The sequence below is a fragment of the Delphinapterus leucas genome, chromosome 16, assembly GCF_059928025.1.
Source record: "Delphinapterus leucas isolate spDelLeu-1000000601 "Yukka" chromosome 16, BTC_Dleu_Yukka2, whole genome shotgun sequence".
NCBI classification, from domain to species: domain Eukaryota; kingdom Metazoa; phylum Chordata; class Mammalia; order Artiodactyla; family Monodontidae; genus Delphinapterus; species Delphinapterus leucas.
The window spans coordinates 77,201,352-77,219,250 of record NC_143144.1 but is presented as its reverse complement, the minus strand read 5'-3'; the positions used below and the strand labels follow the sequence as shown (position 1 = coordinate 77,219,250).

Here is a 17,899-nt window from a genome sequence, read left to right as displayed (position 1 = left end):
GTTAGGATTTGGGGAATTATTTTTCGCCCAACTTATTCCTTGAATCTTTCTGAACCCTTCTCTGCAGTTGGAGCTCAAGACATATATATGTGGTCAGTGAAGGCTGTGGAGGTCTTGAGGACATTACTGGTGGGCCCTGCAGCTGAGGTCAGCGCACTGCGGAGGTCGTTTCCACGGGCTTTTCGTCTTTTTCTTTTTGCTTCTGCTGTTTTGCTTCTGTGGCCCAGACACTTGGGTGTGAAGCCTCAGCCTCTTAGAACCATATCTATTCATGAGGCCCCCCTCAGCTCCAAGATTAATGATTGTTCAGTTCCTTAAAAAAAAAATTATTTACTATGCTCACAGTGAATAAACATTGATCATGCTGTCTGCATAATAAAATTTAGGAATAACAACCTTTGAAAAAAGACTGCTCAAAAGGCTCAGAAATGTTTTCATAATGTTTCTATTATCTTTAAAAAGAGAACAGAAATTCTGTGTTAAAAATTGCCTACTTCTTGATATTAATACGAAAACCAACTTCCTGTTCCTAAAATGATTCCCTCCCAATCCATTCTTGGACATCTTCTCAGGTCTCCTACCTGCTTTTTAAGGGCAGTCTGGGTTTAAAAAGGAGAGAATCAACATTTTTTAAGTAGGACGTTCCCAGGAAAGTACAGTCTTCTGGTTCCCTGTGGGAATGGTCCAGGCTCCACCTTGAAAGTTCATCCCCATTAAATATGTTCATCTTTACTTGGTCCTTGCCACCTCGATTTAAAAAGTGTTTGTAAGCACAGCTGGGAAGAAGGGTTGATGTGGGCAGTCATGCAGGGGACAGAACCACGTTTGAGGGGTCACGTCAAACCCCCGATTCCAGCTCTGTCAGGCCAGAGTCTTGTTCACGGTTTGGAATAAGGTGATGGTCAGGCAGCCCGCGATGGTGTTTTCCTTTACAGAAACCAGCACGGGGAAGATGATATAGTTAAGAAATAACCATTTTATCAAATGCAGACTATAATGGATTAGAGTAAATGAGAAAACTCGGTGAAGCCCTGCAGGCTTCCCGGGGGAGAGGAGCTTTCCCACGAGATTGTGAATAAAGAGGTATTTTTCTTTCCCTTGACTCTTCCACTAGTTTCTGAAACTGAAGTTGACAAGAGGCAGTTGATTTTCTCCAAATGGCCTGGGCATCAACCAGTTCCCAGAAGGACTAGGGAGAAGCAGGTAGTGGTCCCCAGTGCCTGGGTCTCTGGTTACCTTGCGTAAAGGCACGTGGAGCTACTGGAATGCTTTTCACATTCAAATCCTAGAGCTAGTTCCTTGAGGTATTCTGCTTACGTTTCAAAAGATAGAGCTGATTGAAGAGCCGATTTTCCAGAAGTTTTTATGGAATCTCATAAGCACAGCACTGATTCACCATCCCTGCTGGTCTACGGGCAGGAGATTGATAATCCGGGGCTCCAGCACAGGCACAGGGAAAAAGGCAAGAATGAAGCCCATGGGGTCTGTCTCTATGTCCTCAAGTGATTACCTTGAGGAATTAGGACAGAAAGAAGACATTTTTTTATCAGGCACTCTCTAAAACTGTTGTTTGGAAACCTGGCCTTAGGACCGTGTAATTTGGATGAAATCTAGCACATACTGCGTGGATGGGAAGACAGAGGAGTTGGAATCCAGGGTTTGGGTCCTCAATTCACGACTTTGGCCAACCCTCACCTTCCCACCTTTCTAAGCGCTGACTGGCTGGCAGGGCTCTGGCCGGCTTCCAGCCTTCGCAGGTGGAGCCAGGATCACATCTGTGTCTTTGTATTTTGTATCCAGGTTTCTGCCGAGTCCAGCTCCTCCATGAACTCCAATACCCCACTGGTGAGGATTACAACTCGCCTCTCCTCGACAGCAGACACCCCCATGCTGGCGGGGGTCTCCGAGTACGAGCTGCCAGAAGATCCAAAATGGGAGTTTCCGAGAGATAAGTGAGTACTTCTGTGGGGCGCATCGCTGAATGGGGGCTGAAGTATCAAATGGGGATATTGGGCTGACATTTCCTTTTTATTACCCTTAACTGCCAAGGTCTTGCTGTGATGATGTCAGCAGGAGTGGGTAAGATTGTATCTAAATAACCAACTCTAAGAAAAACAAAGAACTAATTCTCTCTCTCTCTTTTTTAATAGTTCTTTTAAAACAGAGCTACTAAGCCATGGCTGATCCCCAAACAAAATGGTACCTTGGTAGCATTTTTTGTTTTAGCTTTCTAGATAATTCAAACCCAGTCAAATGGAATCAAAGTGGGATTATCCCATTTATAAAGCAGAGTTGGCATTCCAACTTCTGGTTCCTAGAACGTGTCTGTCCTACAGTTCATTTCCTTAGAGAAATTAGGTCTAGCATATAAATTGCCTTAAGAATCTTCACCCAGTGTTGCTGTTTTTAATAGTTTTTAATATAATATTGGGCTAGAGATCTTCAAATACGGTACCTGACATCGAATTTCTTGTGGTCCCTAGTATTTTCCTTATCGGATGATATGGGTGTGTTCCAGTCAGATGTTCAGTCAAAGTGTGGCCACCTGGGTTCTGCCGAAGGCATTGTTGGGAGCTGTGTGTCTCTTGGTCTGGCTTCAAGTTCAGGGACTTTGGATTCTATTGGGCTGGATTGGAATCCCGGCTCTGCCAGCCAGTGGCTGGGCAACCTTGTGTGAGTTCCCTGATTCTCTTTGAACTTCATTTCTATGAAATGAAGGTCATGGTACAGACCTCCAAGGACTGAGCACAGTTCTTGGCTCATGTGAATTTCCCTTCCTTCCATTTCCCTTCATAACCTGAGAGATCTGAACTGCAAATCTCAGCAAGATGGCAGAGCTGGGCATCGAGTCAGTGGACAGATCTTGGAGTACCAGCCCTCCACCTTCTAGCTAGGGACCAGCCCCCAGACTCGCCTTCTGAAATGAACATGATGGTCATTGAAGGGCTGTCAGCTCATTTCCAGGGTCTCTCTCGTAGTAATCAGAGTCCAAACAGCTTGAGAATAATGGAAGGTAGAAATCGCTGACTATATATCCGCATGAAATCAGCTGGAATAAGCTTTTGACTTGCTCATGTACAGCAACCCTATTGGTCTTGACATTTGCACTATCTCCGTGAGATTATGTCGGAGAAGTGTCTAATTACTGGAGAAGGAACTCATACACAAATTTGGAAATACAAAGATAAGCTCTTCCAGGGTCTGGATATCACGTGCTCTCTTTGGAAGGAGAGATAGCTTCCGTGGCACTTGTAATTTTGATTCACACAGCTCCAACCAGCTTTGTTTTCTAATGGCTCGTTACTTTAAATAATAAACAGCTCATTTATTAATGTGCAGCATACCTTAGACCCAAATTATTGTACCGATATCATTCTGTTAGAGTGTTAATGGAAATGATTTCCAGTTTATTTGTGTACTGTTCATTCATTCAGTGCTTGTTTACTGAACACTTACCAGTGAGGTACCAGAAAAAACAAAGAATGATTTCTTTACCTGTAGAATGTGGAAAGCGGGTGTTTCTCGTGAGCCCTCCCAGCTCCCTGGTTTGATTAAACAAGTAGGTGGGTTAATGTGCACGTTCCTATGGATATAGGACTGAGTTTGGGAGCTGGGATATTTTAAGAAACGGCAGCTCTCAGGTTCAGTCTGTAGTTTTTGCCACACCTGTGACACCACTGGCAACAGTGGGAGTCTGTCTGTTAGCTCCCACCCGGGGTACCCGGAGTGTGGAAAATCTGAGTGCAAGGCATTTCAAAATAGTGTTTAGCACAACCGTAGGTGGAGCAGATTTCCAATGAATGAAGGCTATTTAGAAGCAGTTTATTAGATCGGAGGCAGACGTTATACAAAGAAAGGATTGTTATACTTGTAGCAGCAGGGCAATAGGGCATAAATTAGTCATTTTTCCAATGCAAATGTTTATTTTCTGCCAAGATATTAAATTTAATTTTAGCTCAGGGTAGAAAGGGAATGACCTCAGCATAGCACACACTGCCCTCGGTCTTTGCTGTGACTTTTGCAAACCATTGCGTACTTACCAAAAATACCGCTTACTAGCGGCAGCTTGGTACTTTGCTGTGTTATGCTTAGATGAAAAAACCACATTCATAAGTGTTCCAAAGTCTCTTCCATTCAGCTGGTTTCTGGAACGCCCAAGGAGTCTATATGGCTATTAGTATGATGTATGTAGAGCTTCTGAGCTTGGAAATTAAGTTTGTTGTGATCACTTTGGATTTCTTCATTATTAATTTTGGGTAGTCATAAGGATTTCTAAACTATTACGTCAAAAAAAAAATTGCCCCAATTTCTAGCATTTCCTTTTTCCTTTAATGAAAAAATAGAGATTCTTTGAAATGCGTTTAAGATTCATATCTTGTAACTTGGCCCAGAATGTGACCATAAAATCCACTGGTATTCGAATAATAGCGATTTTTAAAGACATCACAGAGACAAAAAATAACAGCTTTAATGGTTTTCTTTGAGATATTCTAAATGATGAAAATTCGATAGGCTCAAGATCAAAAGCTCCTCGTTTTTAGCACTTAGGAAGGCTGACCACCTCACTTGCAAGGATACCGTCCATAAAGAAAATAAATCGAGAATACAAATGTGAAATTCAATAGCTGTTCCAGCAGTAATTGACATTCTCTAAAACGTCACTAAGAAAATACTCAAGCGCATGTGTACCCCAAGTCTCATTAGTTCCATATGATAAATGCTCCATGCTTTTGTAAGCCGCTGAAAGATTTTTATATTGAGTTCAGGAATTTCCCTCGCTACACCAGATGCTGTTTGCTAATCCTCTCTTTACACATTTAGGCTGACGCTGGGCAAACCCCTGGGAGAGGGTTGCTTTGGGCAAGTGGTCATGGCTGAAGCAGTGGGAATTGACAAAGAGAAGCCCAAGGAAGCAGTCACTGTGGCCGTGAAGATGTTGAAAGGTGAGTGGGGCGGAGGTGGGGAGGGTGGGGGAAGGGAGGGGTGAGGGCGCCTTATCAAGAATGTTCCTTTTGTGGCATGTGAACTCTATCATGGCAGGGGGTTAGAGAGCACATAGTTGACCTAGGGGTTGAGAAGTTTTCAGTATAAATCAGCATCTTGGACAGACTATTTATCTTGAGCTGTGTGCACTTATAAAAAAGAAAAGCCAGTTGTATTGGAAAGTGGCAGCCTAATTCCTTTTATATTTGTAGGTGCTTAGAAAGTATCGATTCACGTAGAATTGATTAATTTAGATGAGTATTGGTATGTCGGATTCAGGACACAAACCTTAATTTACAAATGAAGGAACATTGGCCGTTTTAGAGGGAGAAAGGAGTCTCAGGGAGAGGAGGACACACTTACTCCTTTGCAGGAGGAACAAAGCAGGAATGACGTTGTCTGTGGGAGTCGCTTGGGAAGCTGAAAGGGGACTCACCGGATTGGTGCTGGTCTAGAGCCTTCTGGGACGTGTGAGCCGTTACCCAGGGATGTAAACGTCGAGTGGCGTTCGTGGGAGCCTGAATGTCTCTGCATTAACCTTCCAACCCTGCGTCCAAGGAGCTTAAAGAACTTTTAACCATTAACTTCATCCTCCCACAGTGTTCTTTCATGAGAGGAGTTATAGGGAATGGTTGCATTATAATTCCCATTGTAGGCATCTCAGAAAGGACACCCCAAGCTGAGTTTTTCCCACGTGTCCCGGAGGAGAGAGGTCTGTTCTCAGGACATGGGGGGCCTCACGCGTTGTGGACGCCTCGGGGGCTAGGCTTTTTCTTTCTTTCATGGGTTTTTGTGGGATAGTCACCACGTCTCTCCCTGAGGGGAGGGAGCAAGGTGGAAATAGTCAGAAAGGTGTTGGGTGTTTTCTTTCTGTTTGTTTTTTTAGCTATGGATCTGAATGGCTCCCAAGGCATACTAGGGTGTTTTGAGCTGCTCCCCACTTTGGGGTGTGATGCCTGGGAGGACTACCTTCTCCCACCCTGCGTGTCTCAGCTCCACCAACAGAGGCAGCCCGCCCTCTGCCTGCATCCTGCATGGCCTGGGCCTGCCGCCTGTGCCTTTGCCTTGCCGAGTGGCAGGTGCAGAGAGCTGTGGGCTCCCACCGGCCGCCCCGACAGCCCCTGGCTGTGTACCAGGGCCGAGTATGCGGAAGGCCCAGGCTCCCGGTCTCTGTGGACAGAGCTTCTGATTCGGTTTACGGAGCTCAAGGGGAGGAGGTCTGGGAGTTCTCTTTCTCTGGTTATTTCAAGGCTGGCCTTCCCTTAGGATGGAGAAGGACCTTAGCCACAGAGCCCTTATGACGTGGCCGTTTTTACAGCCAGTGGGTGGCTCAGAGCTTAGAGGAGACCCCACAGTGTCACCGCAGTGGAGCCTCTGCATCCGAGGGGCAGGCGCTCAGTCCTCCACGTGAGTCTGCGTGGATTTTACACTCCAGGCAATTGTGTTGCTCTTCCTTTTGTGAAGCTAAAAAGCTTTATGCAGCATGGCTTCTATCCATGCCCTTACCTCATTTTTTGTAGTAAGCCCAGATTTCCCCATATTGAATTAGCTCAAAGGGGGATACCTGGAGAAGAATCTTGCCACTTTTCGGAAGCTAACTGTGAGCCTGTGTATGCAGAACCTAAGCCATTCTTGCTTGAAATTATGGAGCAGAGGTTTTTAAAACCTTAATTTTTTAGGAGGGGAATCCCAGCCCCTTTGGAAGCCCGTGGAAGGCGTGGACCTTTGCCCCCTCAGGATGCACGCGCGCACACACACCTTTGTCCTCAGTCCGGGGTGTCCTCTGAATCCAGCTGTGAATGCTCTGTGGGCTGCGAGGGCTCAGCTTAGCAGCACGTGGTGCAGAGAAAGTCTGAAGTGATGTGAAATGCTCCCAAACTCCTCTCCCTCTTCCTCCCCGGAAGTCCTCACAGTTGCTTTCAGGCCCCATGAAGTTTGATGTGATTTTCTCAGGTGCCTTAGGTCTGCCAAGAGGATGGAATTATTTCACGATAGAGAAAAATGCCCCCTCGTTTGTGAGGTTTGCTGGAAAAGATTTGGCCTTGGCACCCAAGGCCTATATGTTTGTTCTGACTTCTGACCCTATTGACCCCAAATTAGCTATTCGACACGGAGCAGGGCAGTGCTGGGCCCTTCCCGCTTCACCAGTAAGATGATTTGGAAAGTTTTTCTGGTTCTAAAATTGACTTTCATGCTGTTTCAACCAAATTTTCATCAGCTAACGGTAGCAACCAACGGGTTAGAGGAAACTGATCTGTAATTTACCTGATGTGCCTAGATGATGCCACAGAGAAGGACCTTTCTGATCTGGTGTCAGAGATGGAAATGATGAAGATGATTGGGAAACACAAAAATATCATAAATCTCCTCGGAGCCTGTACTCAGGATGGTGAGTAGGAAGAAAAAGAGCTTTCATCCACATAACCCAGGGTTCAATGTCAGCATCGTTTTAAAAATGGATGGACTCTTAGATCCTGCTCCTAGGGCCTCTCAAGTGCATGTTTAAAGTTTTCCTTAAAAACCCCCTCAGGGGGAATTCCCTGGCGGTCCAGTGGTTAAGACGCTGAGCTCTCACTGCCTAGGGCCTGGGTTCAATCCCTGGTCAGGGAACTAAGATCCCATAAGCTGGGACTTCCCTGCTGGCACAGTGGTTAAGAATCCACCTGCCAATGCAGGGGACACGGGTTCGAGCCCTGGTCCGGGAAGATCCCACATGCCGCACAGAGCAACTAAGCCCGTGCGCCACAACTACTGAGCCTGCGCTCTAGAGCCCGCGAGCCACAACTACGGAGCCCACGTGCCACAACTACTGAAGCCCTCGTGCCTAGAGCCCGTGCTCCGCAACAAGAGAAGCTACCGCTCACCACAACTAGATAAAGCCTGCACAGCAACAAAGACACAACACAGCCAAAAATAAATAAATGAAAGTAAATAAGTAAAAAAATTAGTAAAATCCCACAAGCCATGTGGTGTGGCCAAAAAAACCCCAAAAAACAAAACCCTTCAGGAAGTGTTCCTGGCCACGAACACAAAGAAGACGTTATGACTGTGCCTGGGTTCTGGGGGCGGGAAGGTGGGCATTGGGCGACTCTGGATGGGAAGGCCTATAGCGTCCTCCTGTTTTTAGGGTATACCCTGGAGGGTTTTCGGAGAAGGCAGCCTCCTTATGTTTTCGTTTTGTAAGTGCTAAGAGAGATTTCTCCAAATAAGATCCTACATTTTGGTTGACAAGTTCTTCCCTTAAAGTGGAGATTGAGGAACCCATGACTTGTTATGGGTACCAGGTGGCTGAGCTCCCACGAGTGGCCTGAAAGAGGGGAGACAGATAGGAAGGGGCACATTATCTTCCTCAGGGGAGCGAGACCCCTGGCTTCTCTCATGGATGATCTGTGGCACTTTGCGAATCAGTTTGATGATAATTAATAAACTTGAAAATGCCTGTCTTTGCCTCAGCAATTTCCCTTTGAGGTCTATGCCAGGAGTCAGGAGACTTTTTCTGTAAAGGGTGATTGTAAATATTTTCGGATTTGTGACAACTACCCATCTCTGCTGCCGCAGTGAGAAAGCTGCCACAGACAGTACAGAAGTGAATGGGCCACGTTGTGTGCCAGTAACATTTACACGCAAAAACAGGCTCGTCTATACCATGGGGAAATTATTGCACATATATATATACAGAGACGTGCATAGCAGTGCTCACTGCACACTGTTTGCAACGGCCCAAACCCGGAAACAACCCATAGGGGTATGGAGAAATAAATGTGGTGTATTTATATGATAGAATCTATGTAACTGTTAAAAGGAATGATCTAGATCTATTTTTATCAGCCTGACTGGCTTCCAGAAAGATAATATGTGGGGGGGAAAATGGTGCAAAGCTATGTCTTTATTACTCATTGATGTGATTAAAAATAATACGTTGTTTATTGATACATAGGTATCTGTAAAATAGTTAAAATGCACTACAAGGACCAAATTTATGGTAGCTGTTGCTTTCCAAGAGGGCGCAGGTGAGAGGCTGGGCGAAACAGGGAAAGGGCACTCACTGTAGTATCGCTGTTTTATTTCTTAAAGACTGTTGAGTCTGTCTCGACCAAGCGTCGGTTGTCATTTGGGGGAGATAAGAATGCAGGTGTTCTGTGTGTGCTTTCTGTATGTTTAAATTTTTTTAAAAAAATGATAAAGCACTGGGTTGTAGTAAGTAAAACTCCTTTGCTGAGCTGCCCCAGGGCAGATCCGGGCTTCCCTGCCTCTCCAACTTGTGTTCTCGTCCACAGGGCCGCTCTATGTCATAGTCGAATACGCCTCAAAGGGCAACCTCCGGGAATACCTCCGAGCCAGGAGGCCACCTGGGATGGAGTACTCCTATGACATCACCCGCGTTCCCGAGGAGCAGATGACCTTCAAGGACTTGGTGTCATGCACCTACCAGCTGGCCCGGGGCATGGAGTACTTGGCTTCCCAAAAAGTGAGTCCTTCCCATTCTCCTTGGTTGGGTGGATTCCAGTGAAAAATGTCTTTGAAGAAAACAGACCATTGGGACGCGCTCATTTGCTGAATCAAGCCCTTGCCTGTCTTGTACGACCTGGAGACTATGTCTTGCGTTATTCACATTGGGGTTTCGTGAACTCTTTAAAAGCCAAAGCCTTATAAACCAGCAGTGACACCACAGAGATGAGCAGAAGAGATGTCTCTTTTCGCAGGCACGGCTGGCTGTGGTCTGCCGGGGAGTCGGCTCTCCAGGTGGACAGCAGTTGGGTTTGGGGGGCGCTGCCTTTAATTCTGAGGTTTTTTGGGCTTTATTTGTTTTGTGGTTATTGAGTCTTTGGACGTGGACTTCGGGTGTTGTCTTCATGGTTTTGAGTTTGAAATGACGTTAAATAGTCTAAGAACAAAGATCAAATGAAGGGGTATTTCGGTAACATCGAGTGCTGGGTATCCGCTGGATTTATTTTGTCTCGTTGGCGGGGTGACCCTCTGCGGTTAGAAGTTGGCCAGGTCTCCTGAGGTGAATCGCCTGTATTCCGATCGTGCCACACGCAGTGGACTTGAAACATCTGAGTTATTGTGAAAGCAGTTAGACAGGTGCCCAGATATCCCCTGGGGCATTTTGGACGGCCCAAGACACCCTTCCCTGGCCCACGCCTGGGGGGAAGTACAGACCTACCTTCTGGGGCAGAGGTGGGTCAGTTCCTAACCGCGCTGAAGCTCAATGCAGCATCAGGGATTCCTCTGGTCCCCAAAGAAGTAAGAGCCTCTGGTGGGCGTGGACCGTCTGTCCCCTTGTGGCCTGGGCTGGGTCCTGGCCATGCCAGTCACATGAGTGAGCGAGGCAGCCCCTGTCGCATCACACCGAGTAGGGATTTGGGGACCGGTGGCTGCACCTCAGCCCCTGCTGTCTGTAGCCATGTGGGAACATGGCCAGAGCCACCACATGTTCTGTTTTCTATTTTTTTATTTTCAAGAGAGTCCAGAGTTGAAGATTTTTCAGAGCTTTTTTTTTCCTGTAAGATGTCCCAAAGTATAGATTTTAGGAAACCGAAACAGTTTGTGCGATTGTGTACACGTGCGTGTGCACAGCGGACTTTGCCAGCTGACAAGTCTTTGGCAGGAAGAAACAATCAGATCTAGAATGTGGGACATTTGACAAGACATTGCTTCAAAATATCAGTGTCCCAAAAGACAAAAAATGCTGGGGAGATGGTTCCAGATTAAAGGAGGCTTAAGAGACGTGACAACTGAATGTACGTGTGTGATCCCGGAAGGGATCGTGTTCTGGATGGGAGGTGGGGCTGCTGCTTTTATAAAGGACATTTATGAACAATTGAAATGTGAAATTGATAGGATAGTAAATAATGTGACTGTTTCATTGTTAAATTTGGGGGTGGTGATAGAGGTCTTGTGTAAGGTGGGAGGTATGTGCTAATGAGGTCTGCAGCTCACTTTCAAGTGGTTCAGCCATAAGACGTGTGTGTGTGTGTGTGTGTGTGTGTACAGGGAGGCTGGGTATAGAGAGAAAGAGAGAGCAAGAAAGTATAACAAGTGAATCTGGCAAACCTGGATAGCTGTTGTTCTCTTTCGCCTTTTCTGTAGCTTGGAATTATTGCTAAATAAAACCCTGCAGAGGCAGCCTGTCCTGAGCCTCTGGTCCTGGTCGCCCTCTGTCCTCCTGATGTGGGAGCGGGAGGAAGGATTTTTTGGACTCAGCAGGGTGCTGCTACTAATCCAAAGTGGCGGGAGACTGGCCTGGTCATTTTATTAATCCTTCAACGAATATTCCTGAGCGTTCCTGATTCGGATGCCTGGTATCCTGAGTCAGGTGACCAGGATGGACATAGTCCTTGGCCTCTTGGAGCAGGAACTGTGGGGGGCAGCAGGTGAAATCAACAATAAATGTGGGCATAAAATAAGTATGTGAAAGGCTGAGAACCGTGCTGTGGAGGAAACCGACGGTGTGAGGTCAGGAACAGGGGGGACTTGGGAGGTTGCAGGGGGAGGTGAAGGGCGAGCCCTCCCGCAGAGGGACGGGCTGTGTGGAGCCTCTAGGGCATCTGACTCTGCCCTGTGCTCTGGGCTCTGGGGAAGCCACCGAGGGGGAGTGATTTTGATCAGGTTTGAGCTGTAAAGCTGGCTCCTGTGACCACGGTTTGGGCTGAGGTTTATTGGCCCCGATAGACACGAGGAAAGTAGGTTGCTTTGGGATATATTTTGCTATCAGGACAGCTAAGGGATTGAGTAGGTATAGGAGGGAGAAGAGGAGGGATCAAGGCTGACTCCTGGATTTCCAGCTTGAGAAACTGGATGGTGGTGCAGCTTAATCGGGATGAGGAAGATGGGGGCATGGGGCGGTGGCAGGAATAGGTTCTGGTGGGAAATCCAAGGTACGTTTTGAACATGTCTGGGGGTCACTCAAGGGCAGGTGTCGACCGGGAAGCTGCGGGCTGAGGCTCAGCTCTGAAGGCTGGGCTAGACGCCGGAGCCCGTGAAGGAAGGGTAGTTTCAAGCCATGGAAATGGATGGGTTCTCCTTGGGTGGGGAGGTTGGGGAGAGACAGAGAAGAGGGGGAACAGAAGCCTGGAGTCAAACCCTGAGAAAACTCTCAAATCTAGAGATGGGCTGAAAGCACAGGAAAAGATGGAGGAGACATGGTCAGAGAGGGAGGAGGGAACCCGGAATGTAGTTCACAGAGGCCCCGGGAGGAGTCTCAGGAAGGTGGAAGAGGAGAAAGGAGCTGGTGGAGTCTGGCTTGTGGAGCAGTGGTGGGTCGCCCCCGTACCGCCGAGGACGAGATCCTTCCTGCTTTGAAGCTGCTTGGTGTGGTGGAGAGAGAGCTAAGAATCAGGTGAACTTGGCAAAATGGGGAAAAGGATACATTTTAGAATGACAAACTGAAAATGCCCTTATTAATAGTATTGTAATAATAATAATTATCATTATTACTAATCACTACCACTTTGTGAGAGCTTAATGTCTGCCAGGCATGGAGCAAGCATTTTACATACAGTATCGTCCATAACCCCAGAACAACACAGAAACAGGTGCGTTTAAATCCCCCTCTTATGGATAAGGATGCAGGGGAGTGTTTGGAAGTGCCAGGAAAGTTTTGAGCCCAGGTATGAGGAAGTCACTGTCCTAATTTCTGAGTTGGGGACTCGTCAGCCTGGAGAGTAAAGTGGCTGGTCCCAGACCTGCCTGGCCTTTTTGTTCTCTACCCACCTATCCTGCTCTCAGGTATTCCCTGCCTCCCTGGACCGAGAAGAGGACCATTGAGATGCCCTGTGTTGGGGCTTTGTTTGCTAACCCAGGGTGGGGTAGAGGGGACAGAGTCCTGTTTCCTAAGGCTTTGTAGTTGTGTTTCCAAAGCTCTTTGCTGAAGGCCACCGGCAATTAAGGACCTAGAACAGGTTTGAAGCAGGTTCTAGACCAAGATCTTAAGAATGGTCCCCTGAGTGGAACCTGCTTCCAAAAATGGAGGGCTTATTCCTGACAGTGGAAAATGAAGAAGCAGGGGACGGGTCAGCCCCGTCACACCCATTCCCTCCCCGTGGATGGCGATAAGTTTGTTAGAGACCCACCTGAGGAACTGTTGGGTGAGACATCTGGTTCATTGCTGATGGAGTGTAATTAGGAATTCAGCTCAATGGACGTTTACTGGGTCAGGTTCTGTGCTGGGAATGTAGAGATGAACCTGCAGTCCTGCCCTTGACCTGGGGACGCTGGGGGTGGCCAAGTTAAGAAACTCCATGATGTGTCCAGTAGTACAATTAGGTGATGTGGGATTTGAGCCTTCTACCAGTTATGGAAGCCTTTCTATTTTCAGTGCAAAGTACACTAATTTTTCTTTTTTACAAAATCCTAAGGCCAGTTAAACCTCCCAGGTGTTAAACTTGAGCAGCTGTTTTTGTTTTTGTTTGTTTGGCTTTTCTTTTTTTAGCAAGCTCTAACTTCCCCATCTGTAAAATGGGTATAATAATACCCATCTCATAGGTTGCTGTGGGAATTTAATGTGATCAGCTGTGCAGAGGCACCCAGCACACTGTCAGGGTCATAGAGGTGTTAGTTTTCCCTCCCTTAGCGACCTTTGTTTATTGAAGAAATGGAACACCAAACAGTCCGCGAGCCCTGGTTATGTAAAATGCTCAGCTCTTTGCCCTGGAGAATAACTCAGATTTCTGCAAATGATGGGAATTTGGCTTGACTTTGATTATTTTCTTTTTCTTGGTATTGGTTCCAAGTCTCTTCTTGTTCAGCCCAGAGGGTGGGCTTTGGTGTTTCCTAGCACCCCGGGATGCGGGAGGTTGGTGCTGAGTTCTGGCTCTCTTGGAGAAAATGGGGGTCGCCGTCGTAGTGACTCTTGAGTTGAGCCCTTATGTGTGGTCAGAGCCCCACGCACAGGGAGTCAGATTCTTCTGACCACACAGCTTGCCAGACTCACAGAGCTGTGTCGGCAGGGAGCACACCACTGGGAGAGTTTGGCCCAGGGCTTGGAAGTTCAATTTGAAGAGGCCTCCAAAACCAGGAACACAGCTCCCGCCCCAGCTGGATCCCCGGGCAGCTTCTGGGAGCTCTCACATTTCCTGCTTCCATTCTGGCCGGGCACAGGCATGCCTGTGGGGCTCTCCTGCCGTCCCTTCAATGATCTTGGCCCATCCAGGGGGCCACAGAAGCAGATTATAAACAAGGAATAGTTGGAGGGTGGGCAGAAAAAAATTATCCCGCATTTATTCTTCAGAGAGAGTTTGGTCTGCTCCTTTTTCAATGGACCATGTTGTGGAGTATCAATCTCAAATCAGCCCCATTTCACCCATGTCAGATCGATTGATAAGACTCCCTCCTTCATATAATAGCCTTTGCCTAGAACCTGTGTAAAAGTGTTTGTTAGGGATGTTTGTTCACTTCTTTATACCTTACCATTTCCAAAACTAGGAGGTGATGATTTGGGTCCCTAATTACCATGTATCCTGGTACAATCTTGGTGTATTAAAGTACAGCTAAAACACTTTTTAACAGCTTACAAAAACGTATCATTTGTAGAAAGGGAACATAGAAGTTATAATGACTAGAGCTTTCTGAGACCAAAGAGTTAGTATCGGAACCATAAATCAGCTGCCCTGTAGCGAGCATCTCAGCATCTGGCCCCCGTGTATGTGGCAGACACAGGTTGGGCCCCGTGTGGGGACCAGGTGTTGGGTGAGAACTGGACAGAGAATAGGAATAGACAGGCATTAGCCTTCATATAAGCCTGGAACAGATGTGATCAGCTCCCTCAGAAACATAATTTGAGGGAAGCAGAGAAGATGCAATAGTGCTGAGTTTGAACACGGAGACCTGTTGGAAGGGTGATGAGACCCTGAACTAAGGGCTTAGCAGTGGGAACGGAGCCGGGTGGACAAATTGGAGAGGCATTTGGGGGTTGAAATCAAAAGAATTTGGGAGGAGTGTGTAAAGAATTCTGCTGTATATATCTCAGGTGTATACGAAAAAGACCAAGAAAATGAGAATAGAGTAGAGACCTTGAATTTAAAGGTGCCAAAGGGATGTCAATGTGGAAATGTCCTATTGAAAATGAGAATCTGGATCCCAGGAGAGAGGTAAGGTTAGAGATGGGGATTTGCAGATCTTCTGTATGTATCTAAGAACGGAAGCCATGTGGATATGTGGAAATATACAAAAGTAATGGGACAGGTCCTCTATTTTGAGGGAGAGAGAAGCTAAAGCCAAGGAATCTGAGGGATCGGGGAAAGAGAAAGAGTGAGCTAAGAGAAGGGATGGGTTTAGAACTCAGCGGGGGGACAGTTTCAAAACTGAGCAAGAAAGCAGCAGTGTCCGGAACTGCAGAGGGGGAGTAATTGTGGCATTAAAAGAGGTCATTTAGGGCTTCCCTGGTGGCGCAGTGGTTGAGAGTCCGCCTGCCGATGCAGGGGACACGGGTTCGTGCCCCGGTCCGGGAAGATCCGACATGCTGCGGAGCGGCTGGGCCCGTGAGCCATGGCCGCTGAGCCTGCGCGTCCGGAGCCTGTGCTCCGCAACGGGAGAGGCCACAACAGGGAGAGGCCACAACAGTGAGAGGCCCGCGTACCGCAAAAAAAAGAAAAAAAAAAGAGGTCATTTAGCTGTTCATAATACGAAGGATACCAGTCAGCTGCAGATAAAAGGGCATGTGTTTTCTTATCTATACCTTTGCTCTTTGAAATAGTTGGGGCCTTGTTCTTTTATTTTAATTAGAAAAGAAATACCAATTTTTGATGTAAGATGTATTTTCTCTCTGCATTATAAGAAGTGCATATGTTACCTTTTTATTCTTGTAGCATTTTGAAATGAGTTCCTTGTCGGTTTCAGTGCATTCATCGAGATTTAGCTGCCAGAAATGTTTTGGTAACAGAAAACAATGTGATGAAAATAGCTGACTTTGGACTGGCCAGAGATATCAACAATATAGACTACTACAAAAAGACCACAAACGTAAGTTGTGGCAGTGATGAAGTGGGAAGGGGTGGAGAGGTGGCACGGAATGTTCCAGGTGAAGGATGTTGCTCAGAGCTAGAAGGACCAATGCCTTTTTATTCTTGTTCTTTTGCCTTACTCTTTATAAACTTCCCAATAAGCAAATTTAGACTACAGTTAAGATACTCTTGGTAAATGTGAACCAGTCTTATATACAGAGTAGTGAGCAGCAAGAATCTTCGTAAGGCTCCTTGTCAAGAACTTTCCTAGCAAGGGTTAGAGCCTGGGAGTTTCTGCGTTAATTTTCACCTAGGAGCTGGTCAGGGCCTGCTAGGGAGATAGATGACGATGAGAATCCAAGGAAACGACATTTTATTAACATGTCCAAATCTGTGCATCTCCCACGCTCTGTGTAGTCCCAGTTGGAGCTTATTTCTGCGCTAATGGCTGTCCAGCAAAAACCATTAGAGTGTCAGCTCTTAAAATAAACAGGGCACAGCCCGGTTGAACCTGCTAAAATGAATCGGTTTTAATATATTGGTTTTTACATTTCTTCTGCACTTGCAGGGCCGACTTCCAGTCAAGTGGATGGCTCCCGAAGCCCTTTTCGATAGAGTGTACACCCATCAGAGTGATGTGTAAGCAATTCCCTTGTCTCTGCATTTTCCCTCGGGCTGAGCTGTAAAAATCTTGTACATTCTTTGCCTTCCTTCATTCTTTGGTCCCTGCTGCATTTCACACATGCAGAGAAGGTGCAGGAGCTGGCCTTAGAAAGGATGGATTTTATGGTAGGCTGGTAACCAATGCTCTGTTACTAATCTGCCCGGCTTCAAAGCGCACAGGAGGTGGAACCGCTAACCTGCTCCCGCCAGAGCGGAAGTTCTCCCCCTTGAACTAATTCACGGATGTGCAAGTACAAAGCTGCTATCTAATTTGCCAAGCTGTTGGCATGTTCTTCGCGCCCTTAAACTTCTCCTACCTGAGAGGAGTTTGTCATGTTTTCCCCGTCCTAGGTCTGTCCTCATAGGGGAAAGCTGGTTGGGACACGGTCCACTAGGATGATCTCGACAGGGCCCGCTCCCTGTTTATCCTTTGAAAAAATTCTGATCTTGTCGTAGTATCCTTGATAATGTTACAGAAATAGAGTGCAAAGTATACAATATTTCTATTGTGATACACTTAAAACTATTATTAGGGCCAGGCTCCAACTGGTATTTTAGAATTCCAGCTTTGGAAATGTGGTCGAAAGATGTTACCATTGTGAGAAACTGGGTGAAAGGTACAGAGGATCTCTCTGTGTTCTATTTTTTGCAAGTTCCTATGAATTAAAAAATCAGTTGAGCTATTCTTGTTTGTGTGGGTGGGAAGATTTCTGGGGCAGGCATGGATCCCATGCTATAGCCACTGGTCCTCTTCCTCAGTCCTAGAAGGAAAGTGTTACGATTCCCAGTTCTGCAGTGAGCATACTGCCTGGATTGTGCTGCTCTTCTCGCTCTGCACAAAACCAAAGGCGGTTTCATTTCTGAAACTCAACAGAATCAGTGAGGGTGTATTTCCAGTGACATAGACAAGTGCAGGATTCTCGGCCTGATCAGCTCAGGAATTGTGAGTCTCTTGAACAAGGCTCCGGATCCAACTATGTGTCTCTGCACGGTCAGGTATAAATTGTGCCCCATGAGATGTTCTCGCTTTCTTTCGTATGAAGTTTGTCTGGGGCACAGGGCTCCTCCATCCTAATCCCAGCCTGGCGCTAACTCCCTTCATGACCTTAGTAAGTCGGAAAACTTCTGTGCCCTCAGATGGTCCACTGGCCACCTTGGGCAGCTGTTACCTCTCAGAATTAGCATGCTGGCCTTATTCTGTCAACTGCTCATACTGTAGGTCACAGCCCTGGGGTCAGGCACATAGGCCGGCGCAAGAGCTGGACAGGAGCATAAAGGGCTTTGCAGTTTCGAAGTTCACGTTTATAACA

The 17,899-nt window shown here is 46.8% G+C and overlaps 1 protein-coding gene across 11 annotated transcripts in view; it reads left to right on the top strand.

Moving 5' to 3' along the window:
* FGFR2 (fibroblast growth factor receptor 2) overlaps positions 1-17,899 on the top strand; it is a 105,029-nt gene that overhangs the window by 79,014 nt on the left and 8,116 nt on the right. For 6 of the 11 annotated variants that reach the window (XM_089898255.1, XM_089898254.1, XM_089898248.1 and 3 more), the window contains 6 exons: positions 1,802-1,952; positions 4,822-4,943; positions 7,262-7,372; positions 9,261-9,451; positions 15,823-15,945; positions 16,495-16,565. In XM_089898255.1, the coding sequence (XP_089754381.1) occupies positions 1,802-1,952; positions 4,822-4,943; positions 7,262-7,372; positions 9,261-9,451; positions 15,823-15,945; positions 16,495-16,565 (769 nt within the window). Of the gene's footprint in view, positions 1-1,800; positions 1,953-4,821; positions 4,944-7,261; positions 7,373-9,260; positions 9,452-15,822; positions 15,946-16,494; positions 16,566-17,899 lie in introns of all 11 variants that reach the window. The other 5 variants (XM_022568582.2, XM_022568574.2, XM_022568586.2 and 2 more) reach the window with 2 other exon arrangements.